This window comes from Pongo abelii, chromosome 1 (genome assembly GCF_028885655.2).
Source record: "Pongo abelii isolate AG06213 chromosome 1, NHGRI_mPonAbe1-v2.0_pri, whole genome shotgun sequence".
Lineage (NCBI taxonomy): Eukaryota > Metazoa > Chordata > Mammalia > Primates > Hominidae > Pongo > Pongo abelii.
The window spans coordinates 206,951,298-206,972,248 of NC_071985.2; the positions used below are offsets into that span (position 1 = coordinate 206,951,298).

Here is a 20,951-nt window from a genome sequence, read left to right on the forward strand (position 1 = left end):
GAACCACTGCACTAATCCACTTCTCAAGCTGGAACAACAGATGGTGTGTGTGTGTGTGTGTGTGTGTGTGTGTGTGTGTGTGTGTGTGTGTGTGTGTGTGTGTGTGTGTGTGTGTGTGCGTGTGTGTGTGTGTGTGTGTGTGCGCGCGCTGGAACAACAGGTGGTGGGTGTGTGTGTGTGTGAGTGATTTTATTTTTTGAGATGGCGTCTCGCTCTGTGTGTGTGTGAGTGATTTTATTTTTTGAGATGGCGTCTCGCTCTGTGTGTGTGTGTGTGTGTGTGTTATTTTATTTTTTGAGATGGCGTCTCGCTCTGTCGCCCAGGCTGGAGTGCAGTAGTGTGATCTCGGCTCACTGCAACCTCTGCTTCCCAGGTTCAAGCTATTCTCCCGCCTCAATCTCCCAAGTAGCTGGGACTACAGGCATCCGCCACCACGCCTAGCTAATTTTTGTACTATTAATAGAGACGGGGTTTCACCATGTTGGCCAGGATGGTCTCGATCTCTTGACCTTGTGATCCGCCCGCCTTGGCCTCTCAAAGTGCTGGGATGGCAGGCATGAGCCACCGCACCCAGCCTGTGTGTGTGTTTTAAAGCACTGATAGGCCGGGTGCGGTGGCTCACGTCTGTCATCCCAGCACTTTAGGGGGCTGAGGTGGAGGGATTACCTGAGGTCAGGAGTTCAAGGCCAGCCTGGCCAACGTGGTGAAACCCCGTCTCTACTAAAAATACAAAAATTAGCCAGGCGTGGTGGCACACGCCTGTAATCCCAGCTACTCGGGAGGCTGAGGTAGGAGAATTGCTTGAGCCCAGGAGGCGGAGTTTGCAGTGAGCTAGATCATACCACTGCACTTCAGCCTGGCCGACAGAGCAAGACTCTGTCTCCAAAAAAAAAAAAAAAAAAAAAAAAAAAAAGCAAGCAAGCTAGTTCTGATAGCTGGCATAGTGACACGTGCTTGTAGCTCAGCTACTTGGGAGGCTGAGGAAGGAAGATTGCTTGAGGTCAGGAGTTTGAGAGTGGGCTATGATCGTGCCTGTGGATAGCCACTGCACTCCAGCCTGGAAAACACAGAAAGACCCTTTCTCTAAACAAATTTTAGCAAAAAAAAAAGCATTACAATAACTCAGATGTAGCTAAAAACTAGGGAAAATTTTGAATTCGGTAAAGACCAATACTAGCTTTAACCACTCAATTCTCTCTCTCCTGAATTGAGAAGCAGGGCCAGTGGGAACCTGGGGTCCTGGGTGGGGGGTGCTGTCGAGAACTTCCATGGTAGTGCTGCGATCTTCCTACATCACCCTTCTGGCCTCCTGGCTGGAGCAGGGTGGTAGCATTCCAGGGGTGCTGGGTGCAGGGGAGGAGAATGTGAGGTACACTGGTGGATGCACAGGAGGAAGGTGGGAATAGTGGTATCAACTTTCCTGAAGGCTTGCTTCTGAAAAGGACGGTTGGAGAGTGGGAGAGATAGTTGTGGGATTGACCAATCAGGAGTCATGTTAGAATTGTATTTGATAAACGGATAAGTACTTTCACATATCTAATATTTACTATAGCTTCAAGGTAGATATTTTTACTCATTATATAGTTGAGAATACAAATTCAGAGAAGTGACTTACCTAAAGTCATACTGCCCTAAAAGAACTTTAAACCTAGGTTTTAGAGATGACTCTGCTATGAAACTTTGTATGTGGCACTCAACTTTATGTGTTCATTTCCCCCAAGTGGCAAATTAAGACAATAATCCGCTGGGCACGGTGGCTCACACCTGTAATCCCAGCACTTTGGGAGGCTGAGGCGGGCGGATCACGAGATCAGCAGATCAAGACCATCCTGGCTAACATGGTGAAACCCCATCTCTACTAAAAATACAAAAAAATTAGCCGGGTGTGGTGGTGGGCGCCTGTAGTCCCAGGCTACTCGGGAGGCTGAGGCAGGAGAATGGCGTGAACCCAGGAGACGGAGCTTGCAGTGGGCCAAGATCGCACCACTGCACTCCAGCCTGGGCGACAGAGCGAAGACTCCGTCTCAAAAAAAAAAAAAAAAAAAAAAAAAGACAATAATGCCTGCCTCTTCAGCAAGTGCTCCAAGTTTCTGGAAAAGTAATATCACTCTGCATATATTTCCATAATTCAAGTCACTTTCACTCAGATCAAAGTGAAAGACTCTGGCTGGGTGCGGTGGCTCGCACCTGTAATCCCAGCACTTTGGGAGGCCGAGGCGGGTGGATCACAAGGTCAGGAGTTCAGGACCAGCCTGACCAACACAGTGAAACCCCATCTCTACTAAAAATACAAAAAATTACCTGGGCATGGTGGCGGGCGCCTGTAATCCCAGCTACTCAGGAGGCTGAGGCAGAAGAATCACTTGAACCCAGGAGGCAGAGGTTACAGTGAGCCGGGATCACGCCACTGCAATCCAGCCTGGGCGACAGTGCAAGACTCCGTCTCAAAAAAAAAAAAAAAAAAAAAGTGAAGGACTGTATCTTAAAGCCTGAATCTCACTCTCAACCCCAAAGATCCCTCCTGAGAAAGAGAGGACCGGGGACCAGAGGACCACATGCTGCCAGTTCTCACCAATGGAATCACGAGGCAGCTATAAACCAAGTGCCATGGCCATTCATCAGAAGTCCAAAACAACAAAACCCTAAATGGAAGGGATGGAAGGGACTGACAGGACAGAGCTCTAGGCACGATGTCAAATTGTAACTAATGGCTTTTCAGTCTTTCACCCCATTTAAGAGTTTCAGGCTATTGTAAAAATAATGTCCTAAACAATCTTGGTGCCTGAGTAATCTATTTTGGAGAAGCAAAATTAGTATTTTAGAGTGTAATACCTTTGAAGAGTCAGACAAACCTTGTCTACCTTGTCAGACAAACCCAACTCTACCTTCTACCAGCTATTTCCCCTACGGCAAATTTCTTATCTTACTCTATTTCCTCATTTGTAAAGTAGGAAGATTAATAGTAGAACCCACCTCCTATACAGTTTTGAAGATTAAATTAGGAAATTCATCAAGGGGACTAAGCATAATGCTTAGCACATAATAAGTACTCAAATGCATGGTGGCCATCATTTGAAAGTCAGGATCCTTGCCAGGCACAGTGGCTCATGCCTGTATTCCCAGCACTTTGGGAGACCAAGGCCAGCGGATCACCTGAGGTCAGGAGTTCGAGACTAGCCTGGCCAACATGGTGAAACCCCATCTCTACTAAAAATACAAAAATTAGGCCGGGCGTGGTGGCTTATGCCTGTAATCCCAGCACTTTGGGAGGCCGAGGTGGGTAGATCACGAGGTCAGGAGTTTCAGACCAGCCTGGCCAACACGGTGAAACCCCATCTCTACTAAAAATACAAAAATCAGCAGGGCGTGGTGGAAGGCGCCTGTAGTCCCAGCTACTCAGGAGGCTATGGCAGGAGAATCACTTGAACCTGGGAGACGGAGGTTGCAGTGAGCCGAGATCACACCACTGGACTCCAGCCTGGGTGACAGAACAAGACTCCATCTCAAAAAAAAAAAAAAAAAAAATTAGCCAGCCGTGGTGGCGCATGCCTGTAGTCCCAGCTACTCAGGAGGCTGAGGCAGGAGAACCCCTTGAACCCAGGAGGCGGAGACTGCAGTGAGCTGAAATCCCACCACTGCACTGCACTCCAGCCTGGGCGACAGAGCAAGACTCCGTCTAAAAAAAAAAAAAAAAAGTCAGGATCCTGTTGAGGATCTGTGACCCAAGAACAGATAAACTACCTACAGAATTGTTCCCCAAAAGCTTTGTAATATGGTTCTCTTTAGCAGCCTAAATTCCTAAACAAGCAAAATGTTAGAAATCTGGAGACTAAAAGCCAGTTATCCAAACCTAAATTACCAAGAATTTCACATAACACTAGGTCAACCTGTGAACTCCAACACCTTAGGACCAGAACAGAATGTTGTCCAAAGGGCAAAAAAAAAAGACATACATATTTGCCAAAGAGACACAGTAATAAACCAATTCCCAGCATTTCTGCCCTGTTCTCTAAGGACAACAGAAAGCAACAATGCCTACCCCAGACAGGAGAAATCACTGGGCAAGAAGAGCCCAAAGATATATCTGTTTCCTCCAAAAGGAAGCATCCAACACTATGTGGCCTTTAATCCCTCTACCACGTGGCTGAAATCGCACTTTTCTTAAAGTCAAAGTACACGGCAGTTGAGAGTAAACAGCTGGGCCCAAAGGCACTCATGCCCGGCAAGCACGTTGTGACCTCAAAGAAAACATGAGGCAAAATAAAAACACCAAGCACACACCAAATGGGCTTTTAATTGACTGATATACCACCAACCCCCAAGCTCCCCTGGTGCTAGATCTTAAGGGGAAAGAAGGGTTCCTTTTAACAGAGATGCCTATAAACAAGCAAGCTGAAAACGAACAAGTTTAAGAGAGAAAAGCATACAAAAATCTTGGCTGCTAGTGATGAGCCATGGAAAATCATGAATGTGCCAGTGCCAAGGGAGGAGGAAGTCTAATATCTAACTTTGCAGACTTGGGAACATAAAAGCAACAAAGCCATAAGGAAGCCCAAATGCAAAAGAGAGAAAAAAAAGGCACATGGCACATTTCCTCTTCGTATGGGTAGCAATTCAAGCAGCGCTTTGGGCCTGCAGAGCACTTAGCTCAGTACCCAAAGCCCCTTGGTATTTATATCAACATAACTTCCTGGAGGATGACAAAAATCTGTCCTGGATTACTGGGTGATTTCTAATATGTACCATAACCAACACTAAGTCAACATTTTAGGGATCAAATTTCCTACTCTGCAGCATGTTGGAATGCATTCTTGGCATTAGACTTCTTCCCATTCCAGTCCACCCTTAGAAAATGCAGAAGCCACTGGGAAATAAAGACTCAACCTGTCCCAAGATAATACTCCAGCTATGCACAAGTGACTAACAAAAACAAACAGAAGTTCATTCAGATGTCCCTTCACATTCAGTAAAAAACTAATTTCATCCATTTAAATGGAGAGGAGGGATAATTTCAGGAAGAATACTCAAGGCTATTAAGTCAATATTCACCCGAACTTGGATTCCTCTAAAACCTGGGAATGATCAGAGTTCAAGCCCCTAAATACCTGTAATCCATAGGTTAACTATGGTGCCCAATTCTGAGTAACTGAAAACCCACTTTTGCAAAATGCCAAAATGGCAAGGCAAAAAAAGTGGAAGCAGTATTTCTAAACTAGAATGTTTATCCAAGACTCCAGTACTTTCAGCAGGTCATGGACTATTATTTGAGGGGGAAGAAAAAAAAACAAAAAAAAAGGCCAGGCGTGGTGGCTCACACCTGTAATTCCAGCACTTTGGAAGGCCAAGGTGGGTGGATCACCCGAGGTTGGGAGTTCAAGACCAGCCTGGCCAACATGATGAAACCCCACATCTACTAAAAATACAAAAATTAGCCGGGCATGGTGGTGGAAGCCTATAATCTCAGCTACTCAGGAGGCTGAGGCATGAGAATCACTTGAACCTGGGAGGCAGAGGTTGCAGTGAGCCAAGATTGCACCACTGTACTCCAGTCTGGGTGACACAGTAAGACTCCATCTCAAAAAAAAAAAAGACTGCAGTACTTCTGTACTGGAGCAGTGTAACCAATCCTTCTCCAGGCAGAAGCATTATAGTGGCCTGGCACTGGACACGCCATGCATCTTCAGCTGTTAAGCATCCACTGATGATCCCTGACCAGTGAAGTGACAAGGCCCAACCACAGATCGACCAGCAGGTAAAGAAACCAAAATCACTATATTCCAGAGGCTCCACAAGGATTAAGCATTGGTGAGCAGCATTTGTTAGCTGCTTGGCCATAGTAATCTAATAAAAAACAAATTTTGTTTTTTTTTTTTTTGAGACAAGGTCTTGGCTCCATTGCCCAGGCTGGAGTGCACTGGTGTAATCATGGCTTACGACAGCCTCAACCTCCTGGGCTCAAGCGATCCTCCTGCCTCAGCTTTCTAAGTAAACTGGGACTACAGGCACGTACCACCACATTCAGCAATTTTTGTGTCTTGTAAAGATGGGGTCTCCCTATGTTAATAGCCTGGTCCCAAGGCTGGTCCTGGGCTTGGGCAATCCTCCCACCTTGGCCTCCCAAAGTGCTGGGATTACAGGTGTGAGCTACCGCACCTGGCCAAAAACAGTATTAAAGGCCATTTCTATGAATAAATGGGCAGACTGCATATGTGCAGGCTTACCTAACCCATCAACCTCAATATAAGGTCTAACACAAGCAACTTGACTTGAGCACAGCTCCCAGCTCTTCAGAAATAGCAGCCTAAGAGTCCTAACAGGTACTTCATGGCTCTTGCTTTAAGACAGGTCAACTAACTCTGCCAAGACAGAAAAGGTCCAGACTCACCAACAAAGTTGAACCACCATTACTACAGAGCTGTCCAGGGCACACAACTCTGAAGGTGACATGACCTTCCAAATCCAAATTTGCTAGAAAAGTGCCCCTAAACTAGCCAAGAACTTAACAGTCTGTACCAAAGGCTCTACCTGACCACAAGAACCACTAAGACCCTGGAACCACTCTTTCAGGGAGTTTTATGGTTAGAGTCCAAATTCTCAAAGTCATTGGAACACTGAGACAACTACTGGTCTAGAGATGGATGTGCAATGTGGATTCTATCAAGCCCATGGAACTTAAGAATAGCATTACGAAAAGGCAAATTAGTATTCTAAGTTTCTTGAACATTTAGCTTCACAAAAAAAGCCTGTGAAAAGCTGTCCCAGGTTAACCCTGCCAAACTGATTGAACCTTTTCCTCTAATTCCTTCAGCTCACATATTTAATGTGGTCTATATCCATTTATGAAACCTTGCTTTTCAAGTTTTCCAGATGTGTGCACATAAGCATGCTTTCCTAAGAAAACTAAATGCCTCTGAAGGAGATATTGTTTCTACCTTTTAAATCTCTTCCTAGTACCTAGCTGGTGTAATCACACAGGGCTATTTCCCATCCCCATTGGAATTTCCAGATCTCTCTGACTTAGAAACAATGCTCTCAGCAATAAGTCTGAAGTTCCTAATACCCTCACTACCAACATACTGGGAAAGGACCATGCAATAGTAAGCAACCTATGTCAGTGCCAATCCAAGTTTTTGTGTTTTGTATTGAAACAAGCTGATAGCCTTTGGTAGTAAGTTAGCTGAACCTAAAAATCATAGTCAGGACCATAATTACATTCATATTCCCTGCTACTATATAAACAGCTAAGTCAAAAGGGCACTTCCAGGACTCTGGTCTAAAAAACACTTCTTATAAAGAAAACTGGTGTCAGAGTCAATGAATCTAGTTAAAAAAGACATTCTGAGAAGGCAAATCTGGTCATCTCACAAGGCTACCAAAGAAGAGGACCACAGACAGACAGCTAAAATATTCATAGATTCTTCTTCTTCTTCCATAAAAAGAACGTGTCACTGAAGGAACCCAGATATGTTTTTAATCCTAAAATGGCAATTTCAAAAACAAAGACTGTATCTGCTCACATAATCCTTCAAGTAAGATGTAGTGAGTCCCCAAACATTTGGACTTTGTACTGACCCAGGAATAGGGTATAAAGGCATATTAATTTTATCATAAGTGATGCACAGAAGTCCAGTAAAAACTATAAATAAACCCAGGCCATTGGGTAGCAGACTTATAATCCCAAGCACAACAGCAAAACTGAGGATAAAGATGACACTCAAGCTGCAGTATCTTTTTTCTCCTTTCTAATATTCCAGAAATGCAAACTCAAGCCAAAAATAATCTCACCAAGCTACCTTTTAAACCTCAAAGTCTCATAAGCCAAGTGTCTGGGGTAATACTTACCTTACTATTGACAGTTAGGATCTTCTTTCCAAACTTCTATTTTCACTATGAAACTGCAATTGACTTTAACAGGATACCACATGCCCTGAACTTAGCATGCAGCCAGGGCCACAGAGGTTTCACGGCCAGGGCAGCATCTTTCCACTTCAATTTTTTTTTAGATCACTTCTTATCTCCACACTCACTGCCCCCCAGCACTACCCTTTTCCTATCCCCAAATCTTTTTCCCCAATGTTATTTTACTCCACCACATGAGGAGGCTAGCATTATCTTTGCTTGAAAACTGTTTATTAATTTGACTGTCAAACATTCTATAGAACAGTTTACATCTTACTACAGAAACCTCCTGGGTACATATTGACAGCTCAGCAAGTATTTACACAAAGCTCTGAAACATTTGGTTCCTTCAGAGACGATAGAAGATGCTGTGTCAAGCACAGAATTATCAAACACTGTTTCCTCTACCTTTTTCCCTCCTTTATAAAGGGAAGCTTCCTTCCTCTAATATACCTAAATTACACTTCTAAACTACTAAGCCAGGAAGAGAAAGAATGGAAATTCAGGTGTGCTGGAGAAGAGAAAGAATAGCATTTCCAGGACCACGTGCAAAGCACACCATGTAGTTTTTAAAACCACAGCTATGAGAAACAACAAATGCATGTATGAAATTGACCCTGAAACACAGCTTTTCCTCTTCCAGTCTCAGGAACTTTTGCTTCTCTCTCAGCAAAACTTACAGGGCAAGTCCAGGCACTCAGATTACAACCAACTGCCCAAACCAGACCTAGACCTGCCCAAACACCAGGAGTCTGGAGAGCTTAATGCTCCCTCTCTCTCCCTAGCCCTACCCCAAAAGCAGCAGAATATTAACACTGAACTTATGAATATCCATTCCTCACCCCAACCCCAAGTGCAAAAGCCTCCTGGGGATCCTGAAGCAACTATTTTTCAAGTCTTGCTTTAATGAAATCTACCTAACTTTCCAACGACTATTTAGTGTTTTAAAACTACCAGCCAGGTGGAATGACTAATGACAAACAGATTAACAGTTTCAAGGCAACCGTCTGGTAGAGGTTTTTCTGTAAAGGTCCACAGACCACAATGGCACCCAACTGTTCAGAGCTTGTTCCTGTGAATCCCAGGAGAAAATAGCTTTGAGTTCCTTCAGCCCAGGGGAAGAAAGATGGTCTCAAGACCCCTGATTTATGTACAGAAAGCTGCCTTCATAACAAGCCAGCTATGGAAGCACAGATGTGTAGCATCTTAGAGTGAGAAGGTCATGCAGACCAACTTCATTTTATTGATGAGGGAGAAAATGAAAAATAGAGAAAGCAAATGACCTGCCCAGGGTCACACAGCTTAATCTGGAGCTGTATGTGGAACCTAAGCCTCCTCCTTCCTCCTCCTGTTGTGAGTCCTGTGCTCTTTACCACTAATGCAACACACAACTCAAGTATGCATCAGTAATAACAACTTAAGTGTGCGTCAGTAATGATAATGACCAATCTAAACAACGAAAAACCCAGAGATAAAAGCCACAGGAATCAGGACTCCATTCGAGCCCCAGGTATTACAGCTCACTGGCAGAAAAGAACTACTCGGTGCCAATATATTTGAATACCACATTTTTACCATATTTACAAGCTTCAGTTGCTTCTAGAATTTTGAGAGTTGAAGCCAATCAATACAACCTTTTGAGGGGCGAGAACAGGAAAGGGCCCTGCCCATTACTTTGTTAGCCTATTCCCATATTTTAAAAAAGTTCACTAACCTCTTGCAAAAGGCCTACTGTAGACATTACACCCACAGGAGTCAATCCAACATATTAATGTTTAATGCAATCCAAGACATCCTGTTTCAGCAGGTGCTGCTTGTCATGGTTACTCATGTCACACAGAAAGAAAGGAACCTAAAAAGTCCTCACAGGGCCCAATACACAAGAAGTCAAACCTGGTCCTGGCTGCTTTCTCTGTTCTCACACCACCATCTCAATCCTCATCACCCCAGTTCTCTCATGAACAGTAGAGAAACATGAAACCCCCACAACTAAAGTGCCATCTCAGTATGGTTTTCCTGGTCCCTCCTACTTGAGAGAGCTCCAAGAGTCCTGTATTTCAGCCAGCCTAGAATTTCTGCCAGTAGGCATTCCCATAATAAATCTAGGATTCCTGTATCTGTTTCCCAGGAGTCAGAAATATCATTTGATGTTTCCATAGTAGAAACTAACAACCAAACTTCTACAATCAAATCCAACTTGTTCCTGGACTATTTATTGTATTTTATTTTTTACCTTGGTAAACTGGTACTACTTTCAAAGTATTATTGCTAAAAAGCGTCCCAATAAAAAGCCTTAAATCAACTTCATGTGTGTAAGTAACCTAAAACTATTTCATCAGTACCGGGATTCAACACTTGAGATACACTACTTATGAAAAGGAATAAAGTAAAAGTTTGTCTGAGATCTTCCCAGGTCCTGTGAAAAAGACATAGCCACAATACACACACTTACCTAATCTTTATTTCATAAGCACAGAGTCAAATGAAAACGTTATCACCTTAGCTGTGTTAATTAAGTCTCCGCAAAATATTCTTAATCTAAGACTGGGCCAGGGAAAGATGGGGACAGAGCAAGACTTTTTAATTTAAGAATGTTCAAGAGTAGAGCATCATGGTCTGAAAAGAGGTTTATCAAGTGGCAAAGAGAAATTCAGAACAAAGTCTGAACCTACAACCCTCACCTAGACTACTACCACACACCTGAAGCAGTCCACAAAACTGGAAGCTGCACTGTCTCTTACACAACTGAATGCTCACCAGCCCATTCCCTGGGTCTCTGGGGAGTAGACAACTGAGCTGAAATTAATTAGGAATCTATGTTGTGTGGGTCTAGTGATAATAAGAGAGATCAGAAAATTCATCCAAAGGCAGCACAGACAGGCTTCCAAACAGGGACTGTATCTATTCTCCTCTCATCTACACAGAGAGAGTTCCATAATTTAATGATTGAAAAACAGAAATCATTACACCAAAAGAGTTCGCTTTTTCTTTAAAAACTTTGACTAAATATTTCCAAACCAGCAGAATTCAAATCAATTTTGCTTTTAAATGAACCCTGACTTACTACCCCAAGTGACTTATTCTAATAGTTTTCAAGAAAAGTAAAATTTTCAGCCAAAACCAAACAAAACAAGGGGAATGAGGAGAAAGAGGTTCAGACTATAGGATGACCCACAGACAAGATGATGCTGTCTTTTAAGACAAAACTTTTCCTCCAAACACTAGAAAAACAATGTAACATTTCCCTATTTCTTGTCCAGATGCAGAACATCATGGAAGATGTAGAATCAAGGCACAGAGCTCCAAGCCCACCATCTAACACTGCTAATTTCAAAATACCCAGCTCAAAGGAAGAGTAGTAAAGTAGCTCTAGGATGGGCTGGGAATACAGCTAGTAAGTGAACAAAATTTCCTCCTCGCACAAAAGCGCAAGGGGTTTGGGAGGGGATGAACGGAGCTTCCCCCTCTTTGAAAACATGTATGACTCCACAGAATACTCAACATCCCTGACCAAAAGCACTGCTGACAGAGCATGATGAAGATGGAAGAAAAGCAATAAAATAAAACAAGATAGAATAGTATAAAAAGGTACTTAGAAGTTGCAATTTCTAAGCAAATCTTAAGTGTCATTCTAGGTCATATCTTCATATCTTGGAAGACAAGAAAAAAAGTGGAACGTACATTAAAATGCAAAGGAATAAACTGGCCAGTCTCTATTTCAAAGCTCTAAAATGACTGATGACAAAACAGAAAACCAGACTTTTTGTTATTCCAGGAAAAAACAATTTCACCAAACCAAGCCTTTAGGAGAAAGTCCCTCAAGATCATGAAAGACACCAGCTTCCCTTCAAATTAAGCTGCTATTCTAAAGTTCAATTAACAAAAGAAAGTGTTAACAAGATTCAACATGTAAACAAAGAATGAGGCCAGTCTTCCTTAAAACAGAACGCTTGAACCTAATATAAAATTCCCCAGAAAGCTCCCAGTTCTGAAAAAAAATAACAAAAACTGTTTTCTCCCCCCCCATAAAGATCCCACATTTGCCACTCAATAAAAAGCCCAGTAAAATCATTTCAATTCTGCAAAGCAACCAGTGTCAAAATTAATCAAGACAAATGCATCTTCAGAGCCATCAAAGAAGTCATTTATACCACCAGGAAAGTCACAAAACCAAAACAAACAGCAAACCCATTGTAGAGAAAAAACTCAGCTACTGTTCTGACAACACAGAATTCATTTCAGGCTGCATAAAACATAACAAGCAAAATAAATCCAAGGTACAAGCAAAATGCCATTGCCTCCTCTTTTGTTTCGGGCACAATGTAACAAGGGCAGGCTGTCTGAGGCTTTGCTCCTGCTGATACAGTATTGCTACTTAAACCTCCCTCCTCAAGGTCACAGCCAATTTCAGCTCTGGAATAAAAGGCAGATAGTGGCAGCGATGGTTTGGGTTATCACTGGCAGAAAAGCAGAGTGTAAAAGTTTATGAGCTCATCAGGATTGTTGTACCATTACATCAGAGGCAATTATAAATGGCCAAGAGCAGGAGATGGGGAGCCAATCAGATCACAGATAGGATGTCAACCTAAGACCAACTGTCTCCTGGCTTTGACAGAAGGATTTTACCTCCATAATTCAAATCCCAAACCAAAGCAATCTGCACTTACTACTCCAATCACTCAGCTGTTTACCAGCACTTCCAGGGAGAAGCCCAGGCCACTGGGCCGGCGGAGCCTAAGACAGGAGATGGCCCGGGCTGCCCTAGGTGAACCGCAGCCGGCCTCTAGCAGCTCCCAAGCAGTCCCCTGCCCTCCCCTCGAGGTCCCCTCGAGCTCCAGGGGCCCTCTTTGAAAGCACAGATGGGGGGCGGCCCAGAGGAAGGCCGGGAGACGGAGAGGAGCGGCAGGTGAGCAAAGAAACGTTCATTCAACTCCTGGGCTCCTACCACTGCCTACACTCCTAACCTGAGCCCCCAGCACCCCCTCACCCCCGGACAGGCCCTTCCCCGCACACTCTGCCCCGCACCCCCATCAAGACCCCTGGAGTTCGAAGGGACCAGGGGAGAGGAAAAAGAGGAGCAGACACCTCTGGGAAAGCCCGACACAAAGGCTGAAAAAGGGAAGGAGAGGAAGGCAGACAGGCAGCCATTTTAAGAGAGAAGAACCAGACAATGGCAGCTCCCCAGCAGTGGGGGCCCAGGACTGAGGGGAGCCCAAGGCTGTGGCCCGCTCACCGCAGCCGCCAACCACCCCCAGGACCACGCTCGCCCCAGCCCCCTCCCCACTCAGCTGTGTACCTGAGGGGTCCGGGCGAGCGGCTGCCCCCCGCCGCCGCTGCTCCCGGGGCTGATGGGCGCGTGGTGGCTCCTTTGTTGGGCCCCTCCCGAGGCGGCCGCCGCCGCCGCCGCTGCCGCCGCCGCAGCCCCCCAACACTGCGAGGCCATGTCCGCCGGGCCCTTGCCGGCGCCCCCGTCCTGGGGCCCGCCACCGTAGTCGCCCCCGGGGTAGCCCTGGTAGCCCCGGGCCGAGCTGGGCGACGTGAGCAGTTGGTTGAGGGTGGGGGTGGCGGTGGGCTGGGGAGTTCCCCCGCCGGCCGCGGAGGGGCCGCCTCCCCCCATGGCCCCGAAGCGCTGCTGAGCGAAGGACGAAGACGAGGAGGCGGAGGCGCTGGAGGAGGGAGGCGGCTTGGAGCCGGCAGCCGCCGCCGCGCCGGAGCCCGGAGTGCCACCTCTCGGGGAGCTCAGCGCGTAGGCCGGGGCAGGCGGGGGGTAGGCGCTGCGGTTGGGGTAGTAGGAGTTGTACTGGTGGTTGGGGAAGCCGTGGTCGTGAGAGTTCTGCTGGGGCCCCGCGTAGGGCTCCAGGCCCCCGCCGCCGCCGCTCTGCAGCGCTGCCAGGCCAGGGCTTTGTTGTCCGCCATGTTGTTGGTGGAAGACGGCGGCCGCGGCGGCGGCGGCGGCAGACGGGCTCCGGCCGTAGGGTTGCCCGAAGCCGTAGGCTGGGGGCGGCAAGGCGGCCGCGGCTGAGTGAGGAGGCGCCCCCACCCCATCGCTGCTGCCGCCACCGCCGCCGCCGGGCGGCTCCGTGAGGTTATTGTTCAGGGCGGGCCTAGGGCCCGCGTTCCCGTTCGAGTTCTTCAGGTCCGGCTCCGCGCCGGGCCCGCCGGCTCCGCCGCCGCCGCCACCCCCATTGCTCTCGGCCCCGTCCTGCAGCTCCTTTCCCAGCGGCTGCGGCGGCCCCACGGCGGGGCCCTCGCTTTCCTGCCCGGCGGCTGCCTTCATTTCCCCGCGCTCGGCCGCTGCCGCCGCCGCCGCCTCGCCCCCCGCCTCCTCCCGCTGCTGCTGCTCGGCTTTCTTCAGCTCCGAGGGCGGCGGCGGCGGCGGGTTGCCCAGGCTGCTGGCGGCGGCGGGGGCGACCTGCGCGGCCATGATCCCCGCTGTCTCGTCCGCGGAGAGACCCGGCCCTGTCTTCGTCTTCTCCCCCCCTCCCACCCCGCCCCGGGGCCGAGTCCCCCGGGCTGCCCTCCCCACCCGCCCGGGCGGGCCTCGCGGGGCTCCGCTGCTGCGCTGCGCTCGCTCCTCTCCCCCCCGCCCCGCCGGCTCAGGCTCCGGGCTGGCGGCGGCGGCGGAGGAGGAGGAGGCGGCGGCGGCCGAGGCGCCGGCGGCTCAGCTGCTCCCGGCTCTGTAGGCTCGGGACCCGGCTCTCCCGGCTCATTCCCCCCAAGCCCTTGCCTGGGAATGAGGGGGGCGGTGGAGGCTCCGCTCCCCAGGGCCTGGCCCCGCTGTGACTCTCCGCTTTCTGCTGCCGGAGAAAGGAGGAGGGAGGGAGGGAGGGAGGCGAGGGGGAGGGGGCGGGGAGGGAGGGAGGGAGCGGGGGGAGGGGGACCCGGGACGGGCGGGCTGGAGGGCGCGCGGCAGCAGCCGGGGCGCCGGGAGCCAGAGTCACAGCACGGGCCGAGCCGGGCGCCCTGCCTCCCCTCGCCAGCCGCGGCTTGGGTCGAGGCTGCTGCGCGGCAGCGGGCGGGCGAGCAAGCGGTCGGCCGGACTGAGCGGCTAGAGCGCCCCACTCTCCTCCGAGTCCCTCTCACTCCGACACGAGGCTCAGCACTGCCATTTTACCCAGCGCCGTCGCGGCCGCCTGGCAAACCCGGAGTGGAGAGCGGAGCGGGCGCAGGCCGTGGAACGGACTCGCTCCCTTCCCCTCACAAAGGAGGAGGGGAGAGAACAAGCCGCGGCGGCGGCGGGCCCTCAGCCGCTTTCGCTAGGCAGCGCCGCCGCCGAAGGCTTCGGAGAAAACCCGGCCCGGAGCCCGCGCATCTATGGAGCCTGCGCCGCCTCCCTCCCGGCGTCCCTATCCAGGTCTGTCCCCTCCCGACCGTACCGAGGGGAGCGGGCAGCGTGAACTTTACCCGCGGCTGCAAAATTGGCCAGAGCCTGAGACCGCGGCCGCCTCGGCCCAGCCCTGACCCCCTGGCAGCGGGCCCGGTCCGTTGGCTGCTGCTTAGCACCTCTACAGCACTTTTCGTCTTCAAAGCCTTCTACGGACCCCACTAAAGACCCAGCCTTTTTTGCCCTCTTTGCAAGCCCGAAGGAATGACTGATCATTGTTCAGACAATTCGTTTCCCACTCGCCTGCCTTCATTAGCCGGTCCTTACAAGGCTCTGGGGGCATGAGGTCCGGATTATCCCCATTTTACAGAATTGAAAGAGAGGGGAGGGAACTGCCTGTCACTTAAAGTCAGAGGGCAGAGGAGGGTGACTTTAAAAAGAAGTGGAGTCACCAAAGCTGCCTTCGGTCTACTTGCCTTAAAAAAAAATAAAAAGTCAAGTTGTGAGCACATTCAACAATGGGATCAGAATATCAAAATGGATTTGAAGTCAAAACTGATCATCTCACCACTAACTTAAAATGGAGGCCACTGAAGTTGCTTTAGGAGCATAGAACAGTTACCCAGCAGGAGAACCTAAACCCCGTTTCTCACTCCCTCTTAAGAAAACTTAGCCTACAATGACCAGTAGCCCCAGTCTACAAAGACAGTAGCTTCTAATACTGAAAACCCACAGAAGAGGCTCCAGGGACTGCAGGAACCTGAGTGTTCAAACCATTACAGAAGAGAGATGCAGAAAATGGATGCTTCTCAGATTTGTTTTCTATCCTGTAGCATAAAGATTGTTTAAAGTTTACCATTACATTCTAAGAGACCCCGATTGAGCTGGAGTTGGGTAGAAGGCCAGGTTTATCTGAAAAGATCGACATACACAGAAAGTTCCAGTGTTCTCTTGATCTACAGGCCCCACCAAATCCCAGCAGCAGCCTTTTCTTCCTCAGGCTGACTTGGAATGTTCTGATATGACAGGCTACAAAAGCCAGAGGGGATTCCAGCTCCTCACCAGACCCAAGGCTGCCTTGGGAAAGGCCCAGGCCAGTGTTCCTAGACACCAGGATCTCTTTTCTCCCTTAGATTTTGTAAAGGGAGACTTCATGGCCACAGGACCATTATCTTAGATTATGTAGGACCCGAGAGTGCTGGCAATGTCCCTGGTCACTATAAATAATTCCAAAGCCTGAACTCATTTCTCTCCCCAAGAAAACTTAGTGCATCCTACACCAAAAAGGCAAAACCTTCCTGTTAATCTAAGAGTGATGAGATTAAAAAAAAAAAAAAATCCGACAGTTTTATTTTTCTCCCCTCCCCCAGCCTCAAGCCAAGAACCAAACCGGCCTACCAAGAAGATCCGACTGACTGGTATGGGCCAGTGCCCTCTTTTCACTCACAGTCCTCAGGGGCAACAACTCTCCCCGGTGCATTAGGTCCTAGAAACCAAATTATAGGCTGCCTCATAAATAGAGCTTGGCTATTTAATCAACTGCCCCTGAGCTGGCAAACAGTCCTGAGTCCTGCACACAAATGAGGATTTTTTTACATGCAATTACTCTGCCATTTTCCTCAGAGCTGGGGTGTAATGGGAAACCTGGAGGCCAGTGAAAATCTGGAAGCTAGAATGGATTTCTCTCCAAAGAAAGCCCTCATCCCCTTTCTTCAATGACTGTGAATATGGAAAGCGCCAAAAATCTCCTTCCCTACACGTGGGCAAGCTGTTTTGAAAACAGTCACCATTTTTCTCTAGCAATAAGGTAAAGTGCACAAAAATCTATCCACCTAGGTTGGAGGAGATAATGTGGAATTTCTCTACTTTTTTTTTTTTTTTTTTAATTCACTAGGGTTCTCTTCCACTTTTACCTTTAGAGCCCCACACCACAGTCCCAGGAACTGTTGGGCTGAGGGAACTTTTTTAGAAACTGGCCCATCAGTTTTCCCTAGGGGCAGTGGCAACGGGAAAAGGGGGGAGGGGAGGAGCTGGGCACGTGGCTGGCCCTAGCAGCGAGACCCCGGCTAGGGGCAGTGGGTCCTCCCTTCGGTGGAGTTTTCTCCCCCACGGCCCCTGCCTTTTAACCCCACACCCAGGTAGCTCAGGAATCCCGGCGCAGATTGGAGAACTAGGACTAGGACAGCGCTACCCTCGCGAAAGCGCCTCGGCCAACAGCCTGATGGCAAATATGGACTGAATCGTTGACATGGAAACCGGACTAAAGTCTCGCTAGCTCTCCCTCACTGGAGAGTTCTTATCGCCGTCCCCGACCGCACAGCACTTAGCAAACGCGGACTGGATCTGCGGCCTGGAGGATCAGGCGGAGTTTCTGGGCGTATTAACTCCAGCGGCAGAGCAGCCAAGGAAGGGGGCAGGGCTGCCAGGACAAACCGGCTGAAAATGGCAGAGGATGTGCTCCCATTTTATCCGGCTGTACAGTGTGCATGGATTGGGCCCGAGGACGAGGGAACAACCTATTAAAATCCAGAGAGTCAACTGCAAAATGTGGAACCGAGGCCTGGAGGGTTTGCTAGGAGAGGGAAACGTTTGCAGGGAAGACAGCCCTTCTTCTCGCAATTTGCTTCTCCTAAATGTCTGAAATACAAAACTCAACAAACAGAAGATCGGGCTCGGCTCTTTCCTCCACCCGATCCTTGTGGGAGAAGTCGGCTTAAGCCCAGGGACCCTAGTGAAGGTTTGCTTAGGTTCCTAACTAAGGCGTGGAGAATTGCTGGAGCGCCAGGTTGTTGCCCCCACACGTTCCCGCCGCGGCACAGCAGCAGACACCCAGCAGAGCTCTCTCGAGTGCGAACTGGAGCTGCGAGTTTGAGCAAAAGGGCAACTATGTCAGTTGACGGAAGCCAGAAGCAGAGTTCAAAGCCTGGCGTGGATTTCCGTCTGGAGCTGTCTGTTCTTAAAGTTTGTAACTCCGTGTTAAGAAACAGCCCCTGCGGAGGCTTTGGGATCGGTGTGAAAGTCTAGCACTACCATCTGACAGCGAGCTGCAAAACTTTGGGCTGCATATTAAGCGAGGAAAGTGGATTGAAGCGAGAGTCAAGGCAATTCATTATGTTACCGGCTCCCATACGGGAGCTGTAAAATACGAACTGGATCCACACACGGAGAAAAATGGAATGAACTCGGAATGGCGTTCAACAGCTCTTCGCGGTAAAACTGTGCCTGCCAAGGACCTAGAATCCCAAAGGAGCAAACCAGGAGGCCTCAAACTTGGTGGGCATACAATAAATGCTTTTCTAGATCTTTTCCCCACTCATCTCAAACTCTTAAGCAATTCGGGGTCATTTGTATTTCAGAATAAGGAACACATTTTGAGAAATGTTAATTTCTGAATGAGACTTTATTTTCCTCAAAGTAGCTGTGAAAAAAACAGCCTCAGGCGTAAGTCAACCAGCTTATTTTGTCTCAATATAAATTAAAAATTACCCTCACCACCACCTCCCCCAAAACTAAAATAAAAAATAAAATAAGTAAAAGTCCAGGCTGGTCTGGCTTGTGGCAGGTTTCAAACAAAAATAACACCAGGGCCAGTCTAATATGAGGAAAAAGATACCAAGGCTTTCATATTCTCCTAAGTACAGCCTCACTCACCAGTCTCACTGGTGAGCTTGCTGACCAGTAAGCTTATTTTTGTGGAAAAGACTGAGTAAAGCTACTACTAATATTTTCTTAAAAAACAAAAAAACAGGACTGGGGTTTTATAAAACCACTGGGCAGATCAGGAATTTGGATTTCTTATTTCTGCTGAGCTCATTGAAGATTTGTATTCACCAACTAATACAAAAAATACTGTATGAAAAACCTACTGAAAGAACCTTGAGCCGGGCGTGGTGGCTCACGCCTGTAATCCCAGCACTTTGGGAGGCCAAGGCGGGCGGATAACGAGGTCAGGAGATCGAGACCATCCTGGCTAACAAGGTGAAACCCCGTTTCTACTGAAAATACAAAAACTTAGCTGGGCGTGGTGGCACCCGCCTGTAATCCCAGCCACTTGGGAGGCTGAGGCAGGAGAATCGGTTGAACCCAGGAGGGAGAGGTTGCAGTGAGCTGAGATGTCGCCACTGCACTCCAGCCTGGGCAACAAAGGGAGACTCCATCTCAAAAAACAAAAAACAAAACAAAATTAAAAAAAGCTTGATAGCCTCTTCATAGTCAATCAAAAGAGAAACTTAACAATTTTGTGCTTGGTACTTATTACACTAAGCTGTTTTTAGATCCGGAAGGCTAAGCACCAACAATATTACCAAGGTAAGGTCACCAATCTTAGCACAGAAGGCTATTGCCCAGGAACAGGAAAAGTCTGTTATCTTGGACTTCCCATGTTAAACCAATGTAGGCTGCTTTTGTTTTGTTTTGTTCTTTAAAACCAACCTAGGGAAATTTCACACATATAAAATGATTATAAGGGAAGTTTTTGAGAGTTGACAAAAAAATCAGAAGGAAAAATCAAACACTGTATTCTAGGTGGAGATTTCTTTCAGCCCTTGCCTGCATAAAGCTTTCTTACCCTGCCATTTTACTGAGTTAGGAAAAAGAGTCAGTGGGGAAGTTTCTCATGCAACTCTGGAATGGATCTGGAATGGAGTCTTTTGTTCCAACACAAGTTCTGTAGAAGAGTTGGAAAGAAAAGGAAAAAACAGTGTAAGCACAGACAAAATGGAGGGAGGCAGGCATGCAGTCCTATGAAATAGGATAGGTGGCTAAAAAAGCAAATGTGCTGTCTGTTCTCTGCAAAGCAACCACCTCAAGAGAATCCTCCAGCGTGATGATACTGGGTGTTTTTGTATAAGAATCAAAGAAAATCCAAAGAAATCTATTAGGTATAAGACAGGAATTGAGTGGCCCCTAATGAAAAACATTCTGACTAGCTTTAATAGGGTTTAAACCCATCTATCCCTACAGAAAATGCCTATTCCCAAAGATAAAATGGACCAAACAAAAAAGTCAGGCATGGGAGTGACTACTATAGTCATAGTAGCAGTGTGGCACTCCACTCCAGTGAAATGCAGAACTTTCCAATGACACCAAGGGAAAGCTGCCAGGAAAAATCAGACTGAGTTTTGGCACTTTTCCACATTATCACTTTCTTCCCTGAAATTTAACAATATTGAAATTGGATTCAGAAGTCACCAGAGGGCTTGGGGGTAGGGACCAGCAGGTTGGTTCTTATTGGCCTACCCCTCCAAAAAGACTACTAGAGACCTGTATACAAGTGTGTTGTTGCTCTTCTAGTCTTGCTGTGGGAGGGAGAGAACGGGAGACAATGGAGGAAATAATCCAGCACACTTCATCAAGCCTATCCAACAAGTCATTTAAAAACAACACGGGAAGCCGAGGCTGGCAGATCACTTGAGGTCAGGAGTTCAAGACCAGTCTGGCCAACATAGTGAAACACCATCTCTACTAAAAGCACAAAAATTAGCTGTGCGTGGTGGCAGGAACCTGTAATCCCGGCTACTCAGGAGGCTGAGGCAGGAGAAAATCCCTTGAACTCAGGAGGCGGAGGTTGCAGTGAGCCGAGTTTGTGCCACTGCACTCCAGCCTGGGCAACAGAATGAGACTCCGTCTCCAAAAAAAAAAAAAGCACGGAAACACACACACACCTCTGCCACAATGTGTATTCATTAATATAACTCATCTGCAAACTACACTCAAGAGCACACAGTGC

General features: G+C 47.9%; 2 protein-coding genes across 3 annotated transcripts in view; one reads left to right on the forward strand and one right to left on the reverse strand.

Moving 5' to 3' along the window:
* ARID1A (AT-rich interaction domain 1A) overlaps positions 1-14,723 on the reverse strand; it is an 88,092-nt gene extending 73,369 nt beyond the window's left edge. Inside the window, exon 1 of one of the 2 annotated variants that reach the window (XM_024249900.3) lies at positions 13,196-14,723. In XM_024249900.3, the coding sequence (XP_024105668.2) occupies positions 13,196-14,323 (1,128 nt within the window). In that variant the 5' untranslated portion in view covers positions 14,324-14,723. The remainder of the gene's footprint in view (positions 1-13,195) is intronic. The other variant, XM_009233312.4, reaches the window with a different exon arrangement.
* On the forward strand, positions 14,322-18,764 carry LOC129058027 (translation initiation factor IF-2). Its single transcript, XM_054549493.2, has 2 exons — positions 14,322-14,578; positions 14,758-18,764. The coding sequence occupies exons 1-2, from the start codon at positions 14,322-14,324 to the stop codon at positions 15,446-15,448; spliced, it is 948 nt and encodes a 315-aa protein (XP_054405468.1). The 3' UTR covers positions 15,449-18,764.
* Positions 18,765-20,951: the final 2,187 nt, after the last annotated feature.

Excerpts from the sequence above, each read along its gene's own strand:
- LOC129058027 (XM_054549493.2), top strand. The coding sequence starts at position 14,322 with ATGATCCCCGCTGTCTCGTCCGCGGAGAGACCCGGCCCTGTCTTCGTC. Across the intron at positions 14,579-14,757 it reads GCTCAGCTGCTCCCGGCTCT|GGAGGGAGCGGGGGGAGGGG; the intron begins GTAGGCTCGGGA and ends GCGGGGAGGGAG.